Here is a 23,058-nt window from a genome sequence, read left to right as displayed (position 1 = left end):
AAACACTCTTAGCCTTCAATTAAAAGAAAACTAGCAAACAAGGGAGCAATGTGGCGGGTGGCTGGCTCTCAGACATGGGCAGGAACTAATCAGAGGGAAACCTAAAGCTTTGTCAGTTACGGTGTACCTATTTTTGCAACGCTTCTAAGGTAACTCTTAAACATCCAGCTCCCTGAGAGAAAAATCACTGAAAATAAAGGGACCATCGCAAAGAGCTGCAAGAAGGCAGAGATGGTTCAATAAATAGTGCTGAGTAAATTTCAAATAAAAAGCCAATTTATATCCTCACTTTGTACCACACCAAAGGAAATTTCAATGGAATTAAAAGTTAGTTGTAAATAAAGAAGCAATGAACATTTAAAGACATAGATGGCTAAATCATCTGTGGCTGGGAAATAGTTTTCTATTAATGCAGCGATAGCAATGATAGAGAAGTGCCCATGGTATGTCTGGGTGAATGGCTGCTGTGGTGTCTTAGTTCAGTTTGGGTTTGCAGATGAAGACTTGGTGAGCTGGTTGGGTAGCGGGAACAATGGTCATAGTTCTGGAAAACAGGTATGAGGTTTGTCCTAGACTTCCACTTTGCCTCTTATTTTCTTCCTTCCTGTTTACAAGCAACAAAATGGGAAGAAAAGTAAACATGTATTTTATATGCCTTTTATCCTGCTAGTACTTCACTGGCATCATGTCACTGTGTTGTGGTGTGTCTGCAGTGGCTGTATTTAACTGAGAGAATACAAACTGATAACCTTCCATTCCACAGATTGTCTCTACTAAAACAATGTTTTTCTTTGTCATTTCACGCTACCTAAGTACACTGATAATTGCCAGGATGTCTTTTGTGTACATACGCCTTCATGTGCATGGAGGTGTGCAGGTGCACACTGGAAGCCAGAGGTCAGCATGAAATGTTATCCTCAATCACTTTTTGCCTTATTTTTGAGACAAGGTCCCTCACTGAACCTGTAGTTCTGATCGGGCTAGACTGGCTGGCCAACAAGCCCCAGGGATCTTCCTGTCTCTGCCTCCCTACTATGTATTCTCATGCCTAAAGTTTTCATGTGGGTGCTGGGGATTAAACCCAGGTCTTACTGTTTGTGTAGCAAGCAATTAATCAACTGAGCTATTTCTCTAAGCCTCCAAGATGATAGTCACTAAGAACAGACAACCCCAACCTCCCCAAAATTTAGTACTATTAATACGTAACTCGTGCAAAAACTTATTTATCAAAACTGTATGATGCCCAAACTCCCAAACCTTCAAGACTGGCTTTCTGGCTATCATATATTTGCATATCTTGCAAGCTCTACTTGAATCTTGAAAGCTAATTCAGTGCAAACCCAGACACATGAAACTATTGTTTTTCAAAAAATTGGTATATTTTTACCTAATTTAATTTTTTTAAGTTCATAAAACATAGCAAGATGAGTTCTGGAAAAGTTATTCAGTTAAAATTCACTTTTAGCTTTGGTTACCAATTGGTTCAGGAGCAACAGTTAGCCAGTATTTATCTTATTTGGTAATTTCGCATATAAGTTTACTTTATATGTATATAAACTATGTTTTCTTTTCTTGAAACAGGAAAGTGATATATAGTATAGGCTGGTCTTGAACTTGTTATCTTACTGTTTGGTCATGCTGGGATTTTACAGGTATGCATTATTATACTTGGGTAAATATTTTTAATTAGAAACATTTTAAAAGGGAAGTTCAATCCATAGCACAATAGATAGATGCCTATGTTTCAAATGGAACAGATTTGTTTTACAGTTATGTAATAGTTGACTTGCTAGGCATGGTGGTACATGAGTCCCAGCTCTTCAGGAGACTGAAGCAAGAGGCTTGAAAACTCGAGATACAGTGAGATCAGGGCCAGCTGGGCCAACGCAGTGAGACCTTGCCTAAACAGAGAGAGTGGCGATGATACAATAATAATTCTCTAGTACCCACACGCACGATTCAAAGTTAGATATACTAAAGCTCATCTCACAGCATCCCCCAAAGTCTATTTTCTAAACATAATATACATTGTCTCAATGGATATTTTTGTCCTTTTATAACCCATATGTATAACAAGATACGCATTCTTTTTCTAAACAGCTTCCAAGTGGTGTAACTACTACTTTATCATCTTATAGGTTTCCTTTCTACAGCTATGCTTATCTATGTCGAACACAGAGCCTTTATTTCCTTTCACAGATGTAGTGTTATAGGACACAAATCAGCACGAGTTCATTTCTCCATTTCCCCTACCAACGGACACTTAGGTAGTTTCCAGTTTTTCTGTCAGTAAGAGAGGAGCAGTCTTCTGCTCACCAAGGGTCCTTGCATGGAGGTTCCTTAGAGTTGACACCTCAAGCAACAATGCCTGGCTGTGAGCCTATGCAGGTCTTCAGCCTATCCCAGTTCTGATCATTTTCCAAAGCACTTTTATTATACACCCAATCTCACAAGAAGGCAGAAGTGAGCTCTTAGCTGCCCACATCCTCACTAACCCTCACTAAGTGTGGGTTTCATCACACAAAACTTTTTATCAATCAGATGGGTGTAAGATGGGTATCTCCTTGTGGCTTCAGTGTGCACCTTCCCGATCACTAGGGCCATGTAGTGTCATTGTCTGTAAAGCTTCCTGCGTGGAGGCTTGCTCTTGGGTGAATGGTCTCTTCGTAGCTGCACTGGCCCCTCCTCCCTAGTTGCTTAGCTTTCTTTCTTTACTGCAATTGTTGAAGTACTTTTATATCTATTCTGGACCTTAATCCTTTCTTCTTTAAATGGGTCACAAAGAACTTCAACTTCTATGTGCGTATACTTAGTTTAATGGCTTCTTCTGCCAGGCAACCGTAGCGAGGACAAAACAAAATCAAACACACAAATAAAAAAAAACATTTATCAATAAATCTAGCCTATGAGACACCTAGCAATGGAGGGTACGGAGCCTGAATGGCCACCTCCTGTAGCCAGGCAACACTTCCAGTGGAGGGACTGGGACACCAACCCAGCCACAACACTTTGACCTACAATTTGTCCTGCCTACAAGATGTGCTGGGATAAAGGTAGCACATAACATGTGAGACCCATGCCATGAGATGGAGTCCACCCTTGACACTGCCTGGAGGGCCAGGAATCAGAGACCGGATAGCCCAGAGACCCAGGATAGAACCAAACATTACTGGCAAAAAAAAAAAAGGCAATGAAACTACTTCTAATGATATTCTGCCATACTCATAGGTTGGTGCCTAGCCCAGTTGTCATCAGAGAGGCAGCCAGAAATTTATGGAAACAGATGCAGAGACTCACAGCCAAACATTAGGTGGAACTCGGGGAATCCTGCAGAAATGGGGGAAAGGACTGTAGAAGCCAGAGAGATCTAGGATACTACAAGAAAATCCACAGAATCAACTATCCTGGGCTCATAGGGACCCACTGCCAGCCAGGGAGCCTATATGGGTCTGACCTTGGCCCTCTGTACATGTTACAGTTGTAACATGGGTCTTCTTGTGGAACTCCTAACAGTGGGAGCAAGGGCTGTCTCTGGCTCTGTAGCCTGCATTTGGGATCCTTTCCTTCTACTGGGTTGCCCTGTCTAGCCTTAATAGGAGAGAAGCTGACTAGTCTTACTGCAAGTTGATATGCCATAGATAGTTGAAATCCATGAGAGGCCTGCTCTTTTCTGAAGAGAAATGGAGGGGGAGTGGATGGGTGGGCAGAGAGGGGAGGTGGTAGTGGGAGACCAGGAGGAAAGGAGGGAGGGGAAACTACAGTCAGGACATAAACAAACAAACAAATAATAAATCTAGCTAGTCACTAGTCTTAATATATATTCCTCAAGGATTTTAAAATTCATAGATCAGATCATATTTTTGATAGCTTAGCATTTTACTTACAAATAGTACTGAGGTATCAAATGTGGGGATCCCCGAGAACATAAAAATAGAAATGTTTTCTGAGTCTTAAAACTACAAAACCTAAGCACTTGTGTATAAATATGTACAAAGTACTTTTAAGAAGCACAATGTCATGGGAGAGAGACCTCACCGCCTGATCAGGTGGGCACTCCTGAGGCTGCACAGCGGAGGAGACCACCAACACTGCCCACCCCTGCCCACATCCCTGGCCCAAAAGGCAACTGTATAGGGCCTCTGGGTTCCCGTAGGGGAGGGCCCGGGAGCGGCAGGACCCCTGTGCCAGAGACACCGCCGGAACCTGAAGGAAACAGACCAGATAAACAGTTCTCTGCACCCAAATCCTGTGGGAGGGAGAGCTGAACCTTCAGAGAGGCGGACACGCCTGGGAAACCAGAAGAGACTGCACTCTGTGCACATCCAGACGCCAGAGGAAAACACCAAACGTCATCTGGAACCCTGGTGCACGGAGGCTCAGTAAAGAGCGGCGCAGATCTTCCCGGTTGCTGCCGCCGCGGAGAGGACTTAGGCAGTACCCCACGAGCAAACTTGAGCCTTGGAACCACAGGTAGGACCAACTTTTCCCCTGCAAGAAACCTGCCTGGTGAACTCAAGACACAGGCCCACAGGAACAGCTGAAGACCTGTAGAGAGGAAAAACTACACGCCCGAAAGCAGAACACTCTGTCCCCATAACTGGCTGAAAGAAAACAGGAAAACAGGTCTACAGCACTCCTGACACACAGGCTTATAGGACAGTCTAGCCACGGTCAGAAATAGCAGAACAAAGTAACACTAGAGATAATCTGATGGCGAGAGGCAAGCGCAGGAACCCAAGCAACAGAAACCAAGACTACATGGCATCATCAGAGCCCAATTCTCCCACCAAAGCAAACACGGAATATCCAAACACACCAGAAAAGCAAGATCTACTTTCAAAATCATATTTGGTCATGATGCTGGAGGACTTCAAGAAAGACATAAAGAACTCCCTTAGAGAACAAGTAGAAGCCTACAGAGAGGAATCGCAAAAATCCCTGAAAGAATTCCAGGAAAACACAATCAAACAGTTGAAGGAATTAAAAATGGAAATAGAAGCAATCAAGAAAGAACACATGGAAACAACCCTGGACATAGAAAATCAAAAGAAAAGACAAGGAGCTGTAGATACAAGCTTCACCAACAGAATACAAGAGATGGAAGAGAGAATCTCGGGAGCAGAAGATTCCATAGAAATCATTGACTCAACTGTCAAAGATAATGTAAAGCAGAAAAAGCTACTGGTCCAAAACATACAGGAAATCCAGGACTCAATGAGAAGATCAAACCTAAGGATAATAGGTATAGAAGAGAGTGAAGACTCCCAGCTCAAAGGACCAGTAAATATCTTCAACAAAATCATAGAAGAAAACTTCCCTAACCTAAAAAAAGAGATACCCATAGGCATACAAGAAGCCTACAGAACTCCAAATAGATTGGACCAGAAAAGAAACACCTCCCGTCACATAATAGTCAAAACACCAAACGCACAAAATAAAGAAAGAATATTAAAAGCAGTAAGGGAAAAAGGTCAAGTAACATATAAAGGCAGACCTATCAGAATCACACCAGACTTCTCGCCAGAAACTATGAAGGCCAGAAGATCCTGGACAGATGTCATACAGACCCTAAGAGAACACAAATGCCAGCCCAGGTTACTGTATCCTGCAAAACTCTCAACATAGATGGAGAAACCAAGATATTCCATGACAAAACCAAATTTACACAATATCTTTCTACAAATCCAGCACTACAAAGGATAATAAAGGGTAAAGCCCAACATAAGGAGGCAAGCTAAACCCTAGAAGAAGCAAGAAACTAATCATCTTGGCAACAAAACAAAGAGAAGAAAAGCATACAAACATAACCTCACATCCAAATATGAATATAACGGGAAGCAATAATCACTATTCCTTAATATCTCTCAACATCAATGGCCTCAACTCCCCAATAAAAAGACATAGATTAACAAACTGGATACGCAATGAGGACCCTGCATTCTGCTGCCTACAGGAAACACACCTCAGAGACAAAGACAGACACTACCTCAGAGTGAAAGGCTGGAAAACAACTTTCCAAGCAAATGGTCTGAAGAAGCAAGCTGGAGTAGCCATTCTAATATCAAATAAAATCAATTTTCAATTAAAAGTCATCAAAAAAGATAAGGAAGGACACTTCATATTCATCAAAGGAAAAATCCACCAAGATGAACTCTCAATCCTCATCTTCGATTGGTTTATATACAAGTGTGCAATTTCTAGGCTTGAAAGTAAAATGATGCTATCTGGTGCTGGATAGAGTAGCCTTATTTTTTATTATGGCAGCTTGCTATTTTTGTAACATGGTGATTTGGTTGAACACAATAAAGTACAGTAGTAACTGATCTCCCCTTCTTCCTGGATGAGTGAGGAGATGATTAAATGTTGATGTCAGCATCCTTGAGCATATTCAGATGAGCTTCTGCTTCTGTTGAAAAGGATGCTGTGTTTGATTGTGGTCCGAAGCTTTGAAGCACTACTTGGCATCTCCTTCCTTGGAGGTCTCACTGTTTAAACATAACAGATTTGATAGCTTGTTGGTAAGGTGAGGTCCAGCTTGTCTCCACTAGGTCATCTTCATGTGAATCCGGTGGTTATACGGTTTTGTTCTAGGGATATTTCATTTTTTTAATAATGGTTTTAGCTGACATTCATGGAGAGAATGAATCCTTAGAACTGTGCCACTAGTGAAAGGAAATCCTGTCTAGAGTATGTTTCCTTACAAAGCTGTGTCACACCGTCCTTTGGGCCCTCTGCTGGAAAAGTAGAATCAAGTCTCAAATAATGCCTTTTAAATTGTATCCTCTAGTATTATAGATGTAGGACAGTACTGTATCATACCTCTGTGGATGTAAAATAGCTTGTACCTGCTTTATGATACGTAGTAGTGACCGTGTTTTATCAGAGCTGTTTTTAATGATGTTGTTCAGAATGTTTTCTTTCCAGATGATGATTGAGAAGCTAATTTAAAAAAAAATGGTGCCAGGTACCACAAGAGTAACAGAACTGTGCTGTTTTCTCGGGTTTTGTTTTTTTACTTTTTTTTTTTAATGGAGTGTGCTGGATGTCTCTACAGTTTTGTTCAGATGACTGCAGAACCTGGAAAAGCTGTTGCTGCTGTTGATGCATAACATACTGCTATTATTGGTCTTTTTATATAAATATAAATATATATATACAGATAAAAAAACTGCTTGAAGAAGAAAAAAAGGGGGGGGGAACAAGACTACCCTTGGCAGGGAATAGAGAGGCAAAGATTAAAACAGAGACAAAGGAACACCCATTCAGAGCCTGCCCCACATGTGGCCCATACATATACAGCCACCCAATTAGACAAGATGGATGAAGCAAATAAGTGCAGGCCGACAGGCGCCGGATGTAGATCGCTCCTGAGAGACACAGCCAGAATACAGCAAATACAGAGGCGAATGCCAGCAGCAAACCACTGAACTGAGAATAGGACCCCCGTTGAAGGAATCAGAGAAAGAACTGGAAGAGCTTGAAGGGGCTCGAGACCCCTTATGAACAACAATGCCAACCAACCAGAGCTTCCAGGGACTAAGCCACTACCTAAAGACTATACATGGACTAACCCTGGACTCTGACCTCATAGGTAGCAATGAATATCCTAGTAAGAGCACCAGTGGAAGGGGAAGTCCAGGGTCCTGCTAACACTGAACCTCCAGTGAACTAGATTGTTGTGGGGAGGGCGGCAATGGGGGGAGGATGGGGAGGGGAACACCCATAAAGAAGGGGAGGGGGAGGGATTAGGGGGATGTTTGCCCGGAAACCGGGAAAGGGAATAACACTCGAAATGTATATAAGAAATACTCGTTAATAAAAAAAAAATTCAAAAAAAAAAAAAAGAAGCACAATGTCTCAGTTCAGGTGTGCTGATTAAATATTAAACATGTCTCAGGAAAGAATTAGTGGTTCACTAGAGAATAAAAGAAAATTAAGGGGAAGCTGTGCAGGGGAAATGTCAGTACTGCCTATTCCAACAGTCTAGTGGATTAGTGTTGGCCAATGAATATGGAGTGTAATCTATGACTTCATTGACGCGACCATGGGAAGAAGCCTGGTGAGGCCAAATGCAACTTAGAGCTTAAGTACACTTCAGTAAATAAGGAACGAGAGGCAGCATAATAGGCAGGCTAAAAGATTGCCTGAGTTCAAATATTTGCTCCATCATTTATAAATTGCCTTGGACACGCTCTTTCTCTTCCAGAGAAAAACATGAGTAATGGCTGGACCTCACTCAAGAGAGTTGTTAAGAGGGCTGAATGACTTAATAAAAGTACCCAGCAATCAGAAAATATTTGGTATGTTATCCAAATAGCCAAATACCAGGGAAAAGGGCGAAATTCACAGCTGGAGGCTGAGGGTAAACATGAGGTCTGGAGAGGTATACAAGGAAAGTGACTCTGGGCCAATTCTAGAAGAAACCCACAAAGTGAACTGAAGCCTAGCTTGCAATCCTAACAGCAGTATCTGGAGAGGTAGCAGATCCATTCTGTTTTATGCTAGCCAGACCATACTCTGAAACTCAGCAAGCAGACAAAGAATGTGAGGTCATCTGGAAAGACACCAGAAGCTACATTAATATGCATCTGAGCCTTGGCCTTTCTGTACAATCTGGGTCGCTGAACTAGCCACCACATTACAATGGAAAATAGCAACAAGGCCACGGCCCTAGAGATCTGCCTCAATGGTAGGAACTCAATTGAGAGGAGTAACCCTAATCCCTCTGCTGTGCTATTTTGGTTTTGTTCTTTTGGAGGCAGGAACTCTTCACATAGCCCAGGCTGGCGTTCAACATACTATTCTAGTGGTGGACTCTTCCAGGTTCAGGGATTTATAAGTGAATACCACCATGGCCAGTCTATCCTGTTTTCAAATAGTGGCCAACAGCAAGTTTCTAGATCAAAGTTCTTTATGCCTTCTGCTAATCCTGCTGGCATAGACTTTACAGAGTCCTTTAATAGCAGTTCCTTTCTCTGTTTCCTTCCTGCCTCTTTCTGGTGTCCTCCAAATGAGATTTTCTTAGCACCCTGGACACTCCCTTCTACTGTTTTCTTTTCCTGTATTCAGGAGCACCTCTTTCTCTTTCCCAGTTCGGTTTTGTCTCTGTGTCCCTACTTTTCTCTTTCAAGACCCCTTTCCCATAACTGCATTCACTCTTCTTTTCTGCACCCCCTCTCCATCTGTCAGAAGCAGAAATGCTTATCTTGATGGGGAAATTCAGCCTGTACTCAGAAGAAAAACACCGTTTCCTCTATATTTTTAAGCCAACACATTGAGCTGGCTGCAAAGGGAACTGACAGGTTTGCATGCATGCTCATATTCACTTCCCCTTTGTGGCCAGCAAGGCTTGAAAAACACAGGACACATGGGGTCAGCTCTCGTGGGTAAAGATTACATGGTTCCAAGTATGTGTGGCAATTAGGAGGAGAGGACAGCCAAGTAACACAAGTGAGTCTCCTGACCCGTTGACTGGATATTTATGATCCTCATAGTAGTGAATGGGTACAGCGCAGAGGGGTGGGAGAAGTGCTCCCTTACCCTTCTGGAAGACTCATTTTCTACATCCTTTCAGACTGTGGGACTGTAGACGTCACTGAAGGATTGAATAAACTTCTAGAACTAGCAGGACTAGATTTTTTCTTCTAGTTTTATTGCCAAGTCAGATTGATGTTCTACAAGGACAGAAACGGAATGGATATTCATAGTGGACAAAAATTACAAAGGCAATGGCCTAGATTTGTGGTACATTTGCTGTAGGTTTTAATATGAGAAGGAACCAAAGCAGTTCGACAGCTCCAGGACCTACCTGGGATATGTGAGGTCCCTTTGCAAAGCACAATTTTCTTTCCTTTGAGGAACATTGCTGAGGAAACAGTGGACTCTAAGCTACACATACCTTATTAATCCCTAGGGAGAGAGCCAGCTTACTGCACTTAAAGGAAAGAATATAAAAGCCTTGTCAGAACATCAAAAGTAAAAGCATATTAAAAGAAATATGGCAGATTCAAATGAAAATAGTGTATTCAAACTACTTTCTAAAAAGGTGATAATGGACAGGAGGAGACATTTCTTTAAGAAAAAGTGAGTTCTTTGAGTGATTTCACTTGCCAGCTCTTCTGTTTGTGAGGTGGGACGAGGGAACTGTGTATGTGAGACATCCACGGAGGATGGGAGGGGTGACTGAAGATTTAGTGACAAACCAAATGTTCTCAGGGATAAAACCATGGATGTGCCCCTGCTGTAGAGAGCTGAGATGTGAGGCACCTTTAGGAGGAAGGATCAACATAGCTGATTGGCTGCTGGAGGAAGTGAGGACAGCAGAGGAGAAAGGGTATCTCTTCTAATACTTTCTTCAGAGAATTTCATTATAAGCCCTTAAGAATTTTCGACTTTTCAAACTATATCCATCAGCTGCCATAATTTTATTTTAGAAGTTAAATATCAGAAGATGATCACAAAAGTGTCCCATGCTAAAATGTTAGGCTGTTTTTGTTTTCTTTTTCCTTTTTCTTCTTTTAATGGGTGTAGGATCTCAGTATGTGGCTTTGGCTGTCCTAGAAGACAGGCTAGCTTCACAGACATCCACCTGTCTCTGCCTCCTGAGTGCAGGGAGTAAAGGCGTGCACCACCACATTGGCTTGCCAGACTTTCTTTTTTTTTTTTTTTTCGGAGCTGGGGACGGAACCCAGGGTCTTGCGCTTCGTAGGCAAGCGCTCTACCACTGAGCTAAATCCCCAACCTTGCCAGACTTTCTTTTAACCTCCAAGATAATTAGAGTCATGAATATTTCACGAAAGCGACTCATGATAATCATTAAAACAAGACAAGACAAAAACAAGCCTTAAATGATTCATCCTATTCATAGCTGATGAGTGGCACTGAGTTTTCATCTTGAGATAATTTATTGTTTCAAAATTATTTTTACCTTATCACTTTTAAAGTGGTTTTCATGCACTAGAAAAAGGACATCTATAGATTTCTTAGAGCTTAAAAGAATAAGCTCCCTGTTTTTTGTTTTTCCCCAGCCTGTACTGCAGTCATTTCCAGCTGGAAACTTAGCAAATTGAAAGGAAGTATTGTGGCTTTGTTGCGGTGAAACACTGCCCTCTGCCGGCCACAGCTCTGAAGTAGCACGCAGCTTGCTTACAGAGGTGTTCTGTGGTAAAACTTAAGGAAGGTTTTCTCTCCAATTGCTTTCTACTAGGTATTTCTGGAGATGTGGAACTCAAACGAATTTATTATTTCCAAGCATCCATGCTTAGTATTATTAAAATCAACACATTTCAGGTTGGTTTTTCCTAAAAGAAAGGCAACAAGAAAATATTAGAAACAGAGCCCTGCATGTATACATGTATACTTGTTTGGAATGATGACTTGAAATGACTAATTTCAACTCTAAACTATTCCCACACATCAAAAGATTACCAAGATGCAAGCACCAAGGGGCGAGTCTCCGAGATTGGTAGGGATCATCAATGATAGCTAAAATCCACTGGGGAAAAGGGTGACATTGAATTTAGGATCTCAAACTATAACCTGCAGATTACATGAAAAGCTCACGTAAGTGAAAGCTATTTGGTCAAAGGAGATATGAGATACTTGTCACCTTATCAGAAGTAATAACGCCCAAACAGACTCTATGTGTCTTTCATGGTCGCCTTTCCTTTTTGATGTTACTTATCTTATTTACTTAGTTTCCATTTGTTTTTCTTTTCTTTTCTTTTTTCTTTTTTTTGAGACAGAAAGAGACAAAAGAGAGAGTGGGGGAGGAGGAAGTGAGAATGTGAATTTGGGTAGGGAGGATTTGGGGGAGAGGAAAGAATATGATAAAGATATATTGTATGAAATGTCTTTTTAAATAAAATAAAACAGATTCTGTGAGTGCTATCTTATTTAATGTAAGTCGGGATAAAACAACATTTAATACTTGTGGTCAACTCAAGGCCTAGTTGTATTACCACAGAAAATTTGTTTGTCTTCTGTGGAAGTACATGAACTATCTAGAAAGCTGAAGAAATAAAAGAATTTATCTCAGAGATATCTTAAACCTTGTATGTATGTATGTATGTATGTATGTATGTATGTATGTATGTATGTGTGTAATTATAAAATGTAGTTAAATGGTTGTCATTTATTAACACATTTTGTTTTCTTCGAGACAGGGTTTCTTTGTGTAGCCTTGGCTGTCCTGGAACTGCCTCTATAGAACAGGCTAGTCTCAAATTCACGGAGATCTCCTTGGGATTAGAGGGGTGTGCCACCACTGCCTGCCTGCCTGCCTCCCTTTCTCCCTCCCTCCTTCCCTTCCTTTTTGAGACAAGGTCTTGTTAGATAGACTAGTTTGACCTGGAACTGTGTAGACCAGGCTGGCCTCAAAGTCAGAGAGATGCACCTGCCCCTGCCTCCTGAGTGCTGGAATTAAAGGCATGTGCTGCCATGCCTGGCTATCACCAAATGTTCTAAAAGAAATTCACATAAACTCTAGCACTTCAATATTTGGGGCTCTCAATATGAACAACTAAATGTAAACACTAAGAGGTACAGGAAAGAAGACTTCATGCCCAATTCTCCTTCACCGGACCTTGATATAGCCCTATCCTGAATAAAGACAGAAAGGGACACAAATACAGCCTTAATCTTAAGACACTTTTACTGAGAGATTCAAAAGTGGCTACTAATAAAACGACCTAGTTCTTGGAAAGAAGCATGGAGAATTCTGGGCACTGATACATGATTTTAAGCTCTCTACATTCCCACTTGCTGTGTTGTGATGTGGGCACATGTTTACTTGTGGTAATTCTCGATAGGTCACATTCCTCCCATACTCCTGTCAAATGTTTTATTTTCAGAAACGTCTGCTTTTAAGGAAAGAAAATAAGTTTCTTTGTACACTTCAAAGAAAGCACAGGCACGGCAGTAACACAAGAAGTGCTGGCCCATTTCCATCTTTACCCACAGAGAAGAACAGTTGGTTCTGAAACATGACATGAACATACATGTACCTGCACACACATGGACACATGCACACATCCACAGAAAGAGGCGGGGAAACCCTGATGGTCCTAAAAAGCACTGACTTCTCATTCAGGCCCCCAGTCACCTAAAAGCACAATGTAAGCCTGGTGTTTCTGCCTTCATTTTGTACCTATCCCTCTAAATCTGGCTTATTAGTTATGTCTCCATATGTCAATATGAATCACTCAAGGGGTGTCTATCAGTGATCACTTAGTCCAATGTCCATTGAGGCCAAGGACACAAAGACAGGAGTAAAGGGAGCATCTTAGTGTTAGCTTTTTACCAAGGCCTGTTCTAGATGCCTACGAGGTACCTACAGATGTTCAATTATTATCCTAAGTCAGCATTCCTTTGGATTCCATCACCTAGATGAGGGCAGTGATCCACAGTGAGGACTACAGCATGAGCAGTCAGCTCCTGAGGACCATCCTTGCTCCCTCGAACAATAAGAGATTCTACAGATCACCTGTGCTGAAGCAGAACTGAGACAATGACCTGTGAGTCACACAAACTACTGGCTACACCTTGACTAAGGCTGCTCAACTATGCACAGCTCTTGCCTCCTTGCCTCAATTTGTCCTCTGTTTAAAACCTACAGCTGATATCAGTACCCTGCAGAGGGATGTGGGGTCAGCAGACACTTATCTATTCCTCTTTCTGATGTGCACAGGATCATCTCTCCTTTCTCTGCCTTTCACAATTTGTCATTTGCTTCTTGAATTGGCATTTTTAGGATGGGTGGGCAAGGCCAGCCTGTTAAGGCTGCTGGAGAAAGAGCTTTCCTCCTAAAACCCTAGTTACCCCAGGCTCTTCCACAACTACAGCTTCTTGTAGTAGGATGTGAGGACCTGAGAGCAGTAGCACTGGAAACAAGGCTGTGGCCAGATACCACATCCTAAAGAGAACAGAATCACTGAACTTGAACAAACCACAGCTTTGAGTAGCAGGACTGCACTGCATGTCTTAAGCTAACTGGCTTGGGTAAGCATTGAACTGAACAATGCTTACCACGGCCCCCTTTGAGGTAAATCAAGAATGTGATGTTCTAATGTGCACATATTTAGACACATGTTCTTGTCTTGCACAACAGCTTCCCTCTCAGTGCCCCAAGCTTCTGATTGGTCAGATGGACAATTTCTAATTTGTCCAGTCGTAGCCAGTTTAGATATTAGCTTGGAGAGCCAAAAATAAGTTCCCATTTGAAACACACCAGTTCAAGTATGACTAAGGTATCTCATGTACTCCTGCTTTTGGTTTTGAGGGTGATTAGTAAGTGACCTTTAAACCCAGCCCTCAAAGTTGATAGAGGCAGTAACAACAGCTGGCCATGGGCGGAAAAATGGAATGGGTGCATGCCTGCCTTTTGGATCACTCTTCCTAAAGTACTCCAAAGGCATTCATTCCAGGGGCCAGATTTAAAAACTTCACTTGAGGCCGACCAGAAGGATCAGAAGAATCCGTAGGGAGGAGTGTTTGGGCAGATGATATGAGAAGAAATCAGATAAAGACATTTATACGTGGACAAAAGAAACAGCGCTCCGAAGAGGAGAATGTTGAGTATACAAAGAGTCAGAAAACACTTGTACCATGGAGTCCAAAAGGGCACACTATTTCCTAGAGTACTTGCAACTTGTTTTAATGTTCTTGAAATAGCTCCATGACAAGTAGTATTTTTGTTAGCTTAGAATTTCCTGCCATTAATTTTTCTACCATTGGAGAGTATTGTTTACTGTCTTCAAAACCTTTTATAGTATTTACCTAGTAGTCTCATGTGAGCTGCTCCTTCCCTGAGCCTCATTTTCTACCATCATTCATCACATGTGCTCTGTTCTTTCCTTTGACTTATTTTAAAGAACCATTGTGATTTACCAATTCACTAATTTTCGAATTCTCAGAGCAGCTCAAGTCTGTCTAACACATCACATCTTCCTTGGATTTTATAAAACCCCAGTTTGTGGTTTGCATTCTATTTCTGGGACCTCCATGTGCTGCTAGAAATATGGTAAAAACTCCAATAAATATCTGAGTCAACTGTACTGTTTAAGGAAAATGTACAACAGTAAAATCCAAAGCAGTCTGAGGATGAAGCAATGGCCACCTTTTTTTGTCCATCTTGGGAAGCTCAGGTCTAGGAAAGGGTTTGCCGGATATGCAAATGTCCCCGAATAGGGCCAGACTGAACATGCAGTGGGATAGTAGGGGGAAATGCTCAACCCCCTTTTTCTTCTCAAGCAGTTACCTTTACCTGTTTGGCTTCTGTTACTCTAAATGCTAAAGAAAAGCACACCTAAATGACAAAAATGTTAACTGCCAAACAAGTTTTGGATTTATTGACACCCCCCCACCCCCACCCCACCTCCAACTCCTGGTGACTTTCTGATAATATCAGAATGTGTGGCTCTCTTTGTTCTTTCAATTCCTGCATCAGTTAACACAAAGCATCCAAATTGCTGTGAAGGTTAACTTGCAGATGTGTTTTAACTTTCTTCAGGAGGTCAAGGTTGATTAAGTTCTAGCCAGAGGCCAGGAGGGGAATGGGCACAGAGTTTCCTTTCCATTGTGCCACTGTATAACCCAGGCTTTCCTGCCCTTCCCGGAACCCAGTTCTCCAAGACAGAGCTTTGCGGATGGCAGCCTTATCCAGCTTCTCAGGATCAATCTTTGAGTAAACCCAACTTCTCAACGTCTACGTACTAGATGAGTGGTAAGCAGATGAGGCGGACTTGGGTTTGGAAACAAGAATTGGCTGAACAGGGCAGGTAGCTCAGTTGTCAGTGCTAAATGTACATTTACCCTTCACTCATGGTCAGTTCAGACTATGCTATAACTTGTTTTGAAACATACGTGCTACTTCCAAAACCCATCATAAAATGTTCTAACTCATGTACTCACTACTTCAGCTCCAAATGGAGGTAGAACATGCCAATTAGAAGCAGAGCAAAGTTGTTTATTAGTGACCAAACTGGGTTCAAGTCCCTATGTATGTACAGTCTGAGCATACAGATGCATCTCTGAGCATCAGCTTTTTCAACCTTAAACCAGCAGAGACCACTGATGACCATGCATTTTAATCCAGCCTAGTGACATTTGATTTGAGCAAGCTGGTATAAATAAGAAAACTTGAAGTTTTGTTTTCCTCTACCCTTGGAAAAGATGGATTGCAAAGAAGCTGTCCACAAATGATTTTTGTAGTTAAGTTTAGAGACAACTTTATGTTGGCATTTTATTGAGCTACTGGAAAGTAGTTCCTTCTATCATACTTACAGAAAAAGAATTAGTTTTGGGGGACTAAATCTTGGAAATGTAACTTCAGCCTCTCACAATAATAAAGCTAATAAAGCTAACTACTCCATGAAACAATCATAAGTACACTAAATACACATTTGTTTATAAAGTATGTACTTGTACTAAATATATATAGCCCACTAACTTCCTCCCACTAAAGAAATAGAGAAATGAGGGTTGTTTGGGTTTTTTTTTTTTTTTTGAGGAGGTGCTTGCAATATTTACCATAGCTATTGAATTTCTTCAATAGTCTGATTTCCTTTTTCTCCAAGTTGTACTTGGTGTTATGTAAGACTACTCAGACTGATTAAGGACATTGGAAGAGTGAAGATCGGGGAACTGTGAGTGTGAAACCTTAGTGAACATAAGATACTCATACAGGTAAGGGTGAGTTTTTGTTCAGTTTTAGCTTAAAAATTAACTTTATAAATGTATACAAGGATTAGACTGTTTGAATTATAAAATCTGATCATTAACTAAGGCAGTCAGCATAAGAAGTGTTTAAATAGCCATGAGTAACTGCTGGAGTTGTAGAAGTTTTCTCATTTGTCGAACAAGCACACTGTGTACACAGACATTCTGCTGAGGAGAATGCACACTTGGAAACATTTTCTTGGAAGCAATTCTGTAAGAACTCACTTTTATTTGACTTCTCAAGTTTAATTGCATTTTACAAATTTCGGAAACTATTTTTCTGGTAGCTTTGGAAGCTGAAGATGGCGAGCTAGTTGGCCTTTGCTTTTGTAGTGACTTGACATCATCTGGCTTCTCAATAATGGTCTTGTGCTCTCCTCTCCTTAGGGAATACTTGCTACTGATATTCATAGATGTACTGTCGCCTCTGCTGCTCTCAACACGTAATGCATTATGTCTGTGAGGCAGAGGCTACTGCTTCTCAGAAAAGAAGTTCCATCCCTTTAAAAAAGCTTTGGCCCTGAGGGAAAACCAAAATTTCTTTTGAACAGAAGGAATTTTTTTTCTTAATAAATGAACTGGTTCACTTCAATCTCGATTTGTCTGATTTTGAAATCAGCAAGGTTACGGATTAAGGTGGCATATTTAAGAGTCTGCACAACTGCGATCCATAAAGGCACCGTGAAGCATGTGGTGCAATTTCTGAATAAAAACTGTAAAGAAAGAAAATGAAGACAGCGATTGATTAAGGGTCTCAGTACTTGAATACAGACTAACTGCATAGTCTTTTAAGTGTTTAGGTAAGAGATTGGCTTAAAAGCGGTTTCAGAATGATAATGTGTTATAAAATGATCCTCATTTTTATAAAATGTGACATAATTTTAAAGCAATTCAAGATACAGGAAATAATAAGACCAGGATTCTGAGGTGGGGTAGAGAATGCAATCCGGAGAGGCAGAGATCACAAGATGCATTGTGAGAAAACCTTTTCATGTTTACCATCAAAAGAGAGAAGATGATTAATCAAAAAACTAAGAAACTCTGCTAAAATATGGTGTCCCAAAAGTCAATGGCAAAACCAGAGAAATCATGTGCCTTTAAAAAAAATCAATAAATATAATTTATTAGGTTGCCAATGATAACCTCAGCTTTGGAAGATAGAAATCATGATTGTTATTTGAGCAGAACATAGTAACTTTCCCATTCTCACCTGAGAAAAAGTAAATAAGGCAAAACAGAAGAGAGCCTGGTTGGGATTTCTCACTTCTTCACATAGCCCTCTACAGCAGCAAAGACTTAAAAAGAAGATATATCAAAACGTAAACACCAGAGCTGGAGAGGTGCCTCAGTGGTTCAGTGCCCTGGTTGGTCTTCCAGGGAGCCCAGCAGCCATACAGTACCTCACAACTGTGTGTAACTCGAGTCCCAGGGGAACTGATACTGTTTTCTGGCGTCTGCAGGCATTGCATGCACGTGTTGCATGGGCATACGTGCAAGCAAAACACCCATTCACATATAAAAAAATAAATTTAAAAAAGTAAAATCCACATCTACATTGATTCTGGATTGAAAATCTATAACCTCTAAACAAACAAACAAACAAACAAACAAACAAACAAACCCTGAAACCCACAGATACTACACTCCAGAAGAGGACACATTAGGTACTCTAGCCATCAAGCACACCAAGGCTAACTTTGACACATAATGTAATTTACTGAAGTGTGAAGAGTTTAGCAGTATTTGGAATGAGAGATTACTGATGACCTTGTAATGACCACGGGTTCTGGAGTTTATTCTTATTCAGGATCTTGTCTGAGTATCTTGTTCATCTGGAATGGGGCTTACTTCTAGATTACTGGATATAATCAAGGTTGGAATTAAAAACTAGCTTTTACTTATTAGTTTTAAAAATAAAAGCTTACATATAAAAACTTGCAAATAAAAACGATTAATTCTTAAGTTATCTTATAAAGTGATGTGTTTTACCTGTCAATGTGTCCACATTTGTACCACTGTCCTCTTACTGTGCTTTTAGATATCTAGGCAAAATCTATCATCATTTACATATTGCTTTATAATCTAAGAAGTATAAATTTGTCAAACCTACAAATGGTAAATGTCAGGCATTTAATTAACTATTCGTATCAAACTTTGTTTTATAGACGAAGGCTTTAAATACTGTTGCTTTTACTTTAACCAGACCACTGTGAAAACTAGAAAAGGTAAGATGCTACCTGGATTTTCTTGTTCCATCAAAACAAAAAAAAATGCCTTTTGTTGTTAGTTTTAATATTAAGTATATATAATTCCATTCTAGCTCCTGTGACAAAAATCAAGAAAATCTAATATAAATGAATAATAATTCGACATGCATTCAACCATCCGTGATTTCTACCACAGCTTTACCAATCACTTACATCTTTTTATGTATTGTTGGTCTCTTTGGAAACTCACTTGCTCAGTGGGTATTTTTAACAAAAATAGGTAAGAAAACATCAACACATATCTACTTGGCCAATCTTGTGACTGCAAACTTACTTGTATGTACTGCTATGCCTTTCATGGGTGCATATTTCTTGAGGGGTTTTTATTGGAAATATCAGTCTGTACAATGCAGACTGGTCAATTTTTTGGGAACTCTATCCCTGCATGTAAGTATGTTTGTCAGCCTCATAATTTTAAGCTGGATTGCCATAAGCCGCTATGCTACTTTAATGAAAAAGGAGTCCATGCAAGAGGCCACCTCATGCTATGAAAGAATATTTTATGGTCATTTACTGAAAAGATTTCGCCAGCCCAAGTTTGCCAGAGCAACGTGTATTTACATATGGGGAGTTGTGCTTGTCGTAATCATTCCAGTTATCCTATACTACTCAGTGGTCGAGGCTACAGAAGACGGAGAGAGCCATTGCTACAATCGGCGGATGGAACTGGGAGCCAGTCCTTCTCAGATTGCGGGTCTCATTGGAACCACATTTATTGGATTCTCATTTTTAGTAGTAGTGACATCATACTATTCTTTTGTTAGCCATCTGAGAAGAGTAAGAACCTGTACCTCCATTACTGAGAGAGATTTGACCTACAGATCTGTGAAGAGACACCTTTTGATTATCCAGGTCCTCCTCGTAGTTTGCTTTCTTCCATACAGTATTTTTAAACCCATTTTTTATGTTCTGCACCAGAAGGAAGAAGACTGTCAGCAGCTGAATTATTTAATAGAAGCAAAAAATATCCTCACATGTCTTGCATCTGCCAGAAGTAGTACAGACCCCATTATATTTCTTTTATTAGATAAAACATTCAAGAAGACGCTGTATGATCTCATTACAAAATCTTAATTCACTGCACATACTACCATATGGTTGGCTTTTGGATAGAAAAACACCACAAAATAGAAAAAAATGCATGTGACTCTATTAGTGACATTAACGGGCACCATGAAAACCTCTATGGGTTTAAAAACAAATATATGCATAAAATGAGACTTGCAGTTCTACTTATACTGAAATGTGAGATGGCGAGACTTTTGGAGACAAGTCAAGCATACCAGAAGGATTCTACTGTGTATGAAGACAGACATTTTTTGTTTGTTTTCCATCAGTTGTGGATCTTCTGTTCAAAACACAATATTTGATGACTATAGGATGAAGAAGTGAAAAGGCTTAGGGGTTTGCCTGCTTTCTAATCCAATGCAAGTACCTATCTATGGTCAGATTTGATTTTCTTTGTAACTTGAAAAAATAATTACAAAAATGTAAGTACTGGAAAAGTCAACCAGTAAGAAATGTCTTTATTTAAATACCATCTAACTGCATGAATAATGCAGTGTGAAATCAGTTTGGTATTATTTGGCTCATTTTACTGGGAAAGGCAATATTCAATGATTCTAATATTTAATACATAGATTTTATTTACATTTGAATTATACTTGTCAAAATAAAAAACTATACACACACACACACACACAATCATATGCCCATCTATATCCTATTTTCATATATTTCCAATATAAATAATGGCACTATCAGTAATGACAGTACCTGCTATAGAGTTACGTTTAATTAATTTTTTGTAAACTAAACAAATGAAGTATAAAGAAGTGTAATCATGTTGGCTAAATGGCTGGCCTCTGGATTCAAACTCTCTGGGTTCAATACAAGCTCCATCTCTTATTTAGCTGGAGAATCTTGAGCAAATTATTTGCCCTCTTTATATATTAGCTTTTTTTAATTATGGAACAGAAAATATGACCTGGTTCATATCACTCTTATTAAATCAGATACTGTTCCTATTGTGAGCTACCCGCTAGTCAGCACTTGTTCACTCTGTGTATACAGTTCCCAATTATAATTTTAATCATCACAACCACAAAGCATGTTAATGCACTTACTGATGAAAAAACCCAGATATGAAGTTAAGTGGTTATCCCAATTCCTCCAGTATTTAAGTATATTTAAGAAGCAATCATTTCTTAGTGATAATTTCTTTTGTGTAATCTTGCCAGTAGGAAAAAGTGATTATATTCTGTATTGTGTATATTATGATTAAAAATAAAACAATGTGTTCTCCGAATGATCATAAGCCCTATCTTCCTTTGCTACTCCCATGGCACTTGCATTCTCTTCTTGAATGGGAACAAATGAAACAGCTGAGTAAAATCAACCACTGGGCACATTCGTTAGGAACTGCTCAGAGGCTCATTTGCCTCTCTTCCACATGGTGCTCTTCCACTTTGGTGCTCAAAGAGAAGTTTACGTTAAATTCATGTGCGTCTACAGATCTTTAATTTCATAGCAGGTTTTGTTCCTGAACAAGAAGTGTAGAAGCAACTCATTGAATAGATTCTCTAAGAGCCATGCGCTCAAAATTAGTAGACAGTTTGTGTAGTTCTCATCAAAATCCAATACTGAAGAAACCTAGTAAATCCTTGTTCTTCTTAACTCATTCCTTAACTGAGAGATGAAAATAGCCAAAGCTGGAACACATTCTAGCTTCAGATACTTACAGAGTATATCTATTCTTCTGTGTCTCTGTTTGCATACGTACATGCATATGTGTGTGGGTGCATGTGTTGCAACATGTGCTTGGGTGTAGAGACTAGAAGTTAACTTTAGTTTTTATCTTCAGGAGCCATCCATGTTGACTTTGAAAGAGTAGAGTCCCTCACTAGGACCTGGGCTTACAGATCATAGAAGGCTGGCTGGTCAGTACGTGCCAGGGATGTGCCTGTCTCCCCAGCACCGGGATTACTAGTATGTGTCACCTAGCCTACCTTTTGACTTGGGTGCTGGGCACTGAGTACTTCTCCCCAGTCTGTACCTATCTCCCTAGTCTGAGTACTTATTTTTTCATAGGACCATTTAAGTTTTTGGTTCAGTAACATGCAGAGACAAAGGGTAACTAGAAACCTGGTGATCTGTACAGGCTGAAAACTGAGGTGTCTAAGGAGTGACTTTGCAAATCTGCAAAGCCCAGAATAACTCCACATTAAGTGCATTGTCTGAAATGCCTAGCGTTCTCCAAAGTTCCAACTTATCCTTACTAAATAAGTTTTAAACCCCAAATTGATTAGACTAAGAGGAACTGAAATGATCAGAATTTTTTATGGAGACTGTATCATATTAACTCACTGTACCGAGTTTCAAATATACATATACTTTTAAAAATTGTTATTTAAAAAATCACTTTGCAGCTGGAGAAAAGGCTCATCTGTTCAGAGTACTGGTTGCTCTTCAGAGGACCTGGGTTTGATTCCCAACATTCATATTGTGGCTCATAACTGTCTGTAAATTTAGTTCCAGAGAGAGAATCTAATGCCCTCGAAGTACATGGACATACATGCAAGCAAAACACCCCAGCACATAAAATAATAAAATATTTAAAAAGCATTCCTTTCACAGGCAAGGTACAGTGGTGCACTCCTTTAATCTCAGTACTTGGGAAGCAGAGGCAGGCAGATCTTCTAGTCTCAGGCCAACTAGGACTGCATAATGAGATCTCATCTTTTTGTTGTTGTTACTGTTGGTTTTCTTTTCTTTTTTTTTTAAATTGCCTTACAGTTCTATTTACTATGTTAAAGATAAATGATATTGCTAAACTAGAGTTATTAATATTTAAAAGGTAATATGCAAAGAGGTATGCAATTTCTCTTTGGATTGCTCATTCTGACATAAAATGGAAGCTATATTAAATTATACATTGAGTTTATTCAATATATTTGTCTTTGTATGATTTCTATAAATCATGTTGAAGTTTTCATAGTATTGAAGAATTGGTTATTTTAAAGTATAGAAAAATATTTTTTAAAAGCATCACTCTTTAAATCTACCCTAATTTTAA

The 23,058-nt window shown here is 39.9% G+C and overlaps 2 protein-coding genes across 19 annotated transcripts in view; one reads left to right on the top strand and one right to left on the bottom strand.

The window, feature by feature from the left end:
• Cask (calcium/calmodulin dependent serine protein kinase) overlaps positions 1-23,058 on the bottom strand; it is a 343,504-nt gene that overhangs the window by 142,691 nt on the left and 177,755 nt on the right.
• Gpr82 (G protein-coupled receptor 82) lies at positions 15,615-21,295 on the top strand. Its single transcript, NM_001401218.1, has 4 exons — positions 15,615-15,721; positions 16,596-16,683; positions 18,882-18,941; positions 19,037-21,295. The coding sequence occupies exon 4, from the start codon at positions 19,071-19,073 to the stop codon at positions 20,055-20,057; it is 987 nt and encodes a 328-aa protein (NP_001388147.1). The 5' UTR covers positions 15,615-15,721; positions 16,596-16,683; positions 18,882-18,941; positions 19,037-19,070; the 3' UTR covers positions 20,058-21,295.

The sequence above is a fragment of the Rattus norvegicus genome, chromosome X (assembly GCF_036323735.1).
Source record: "Rattus norvegicus strain BN/NHsdMcwi chromosome X, GRCr8, whole genome shotgun sequence".
Lineage (NCBI taxonomy): Eukaryota > Metazoa > Chordata > Mammalia > Rodentia > Muridae > Rattus > Rattus norvegicus.
The sequence above is the reverse complement of the archived record's forward strand: the minus strand, read 5'-3'. Positions and strand labels throughout refer to the sequence as shown.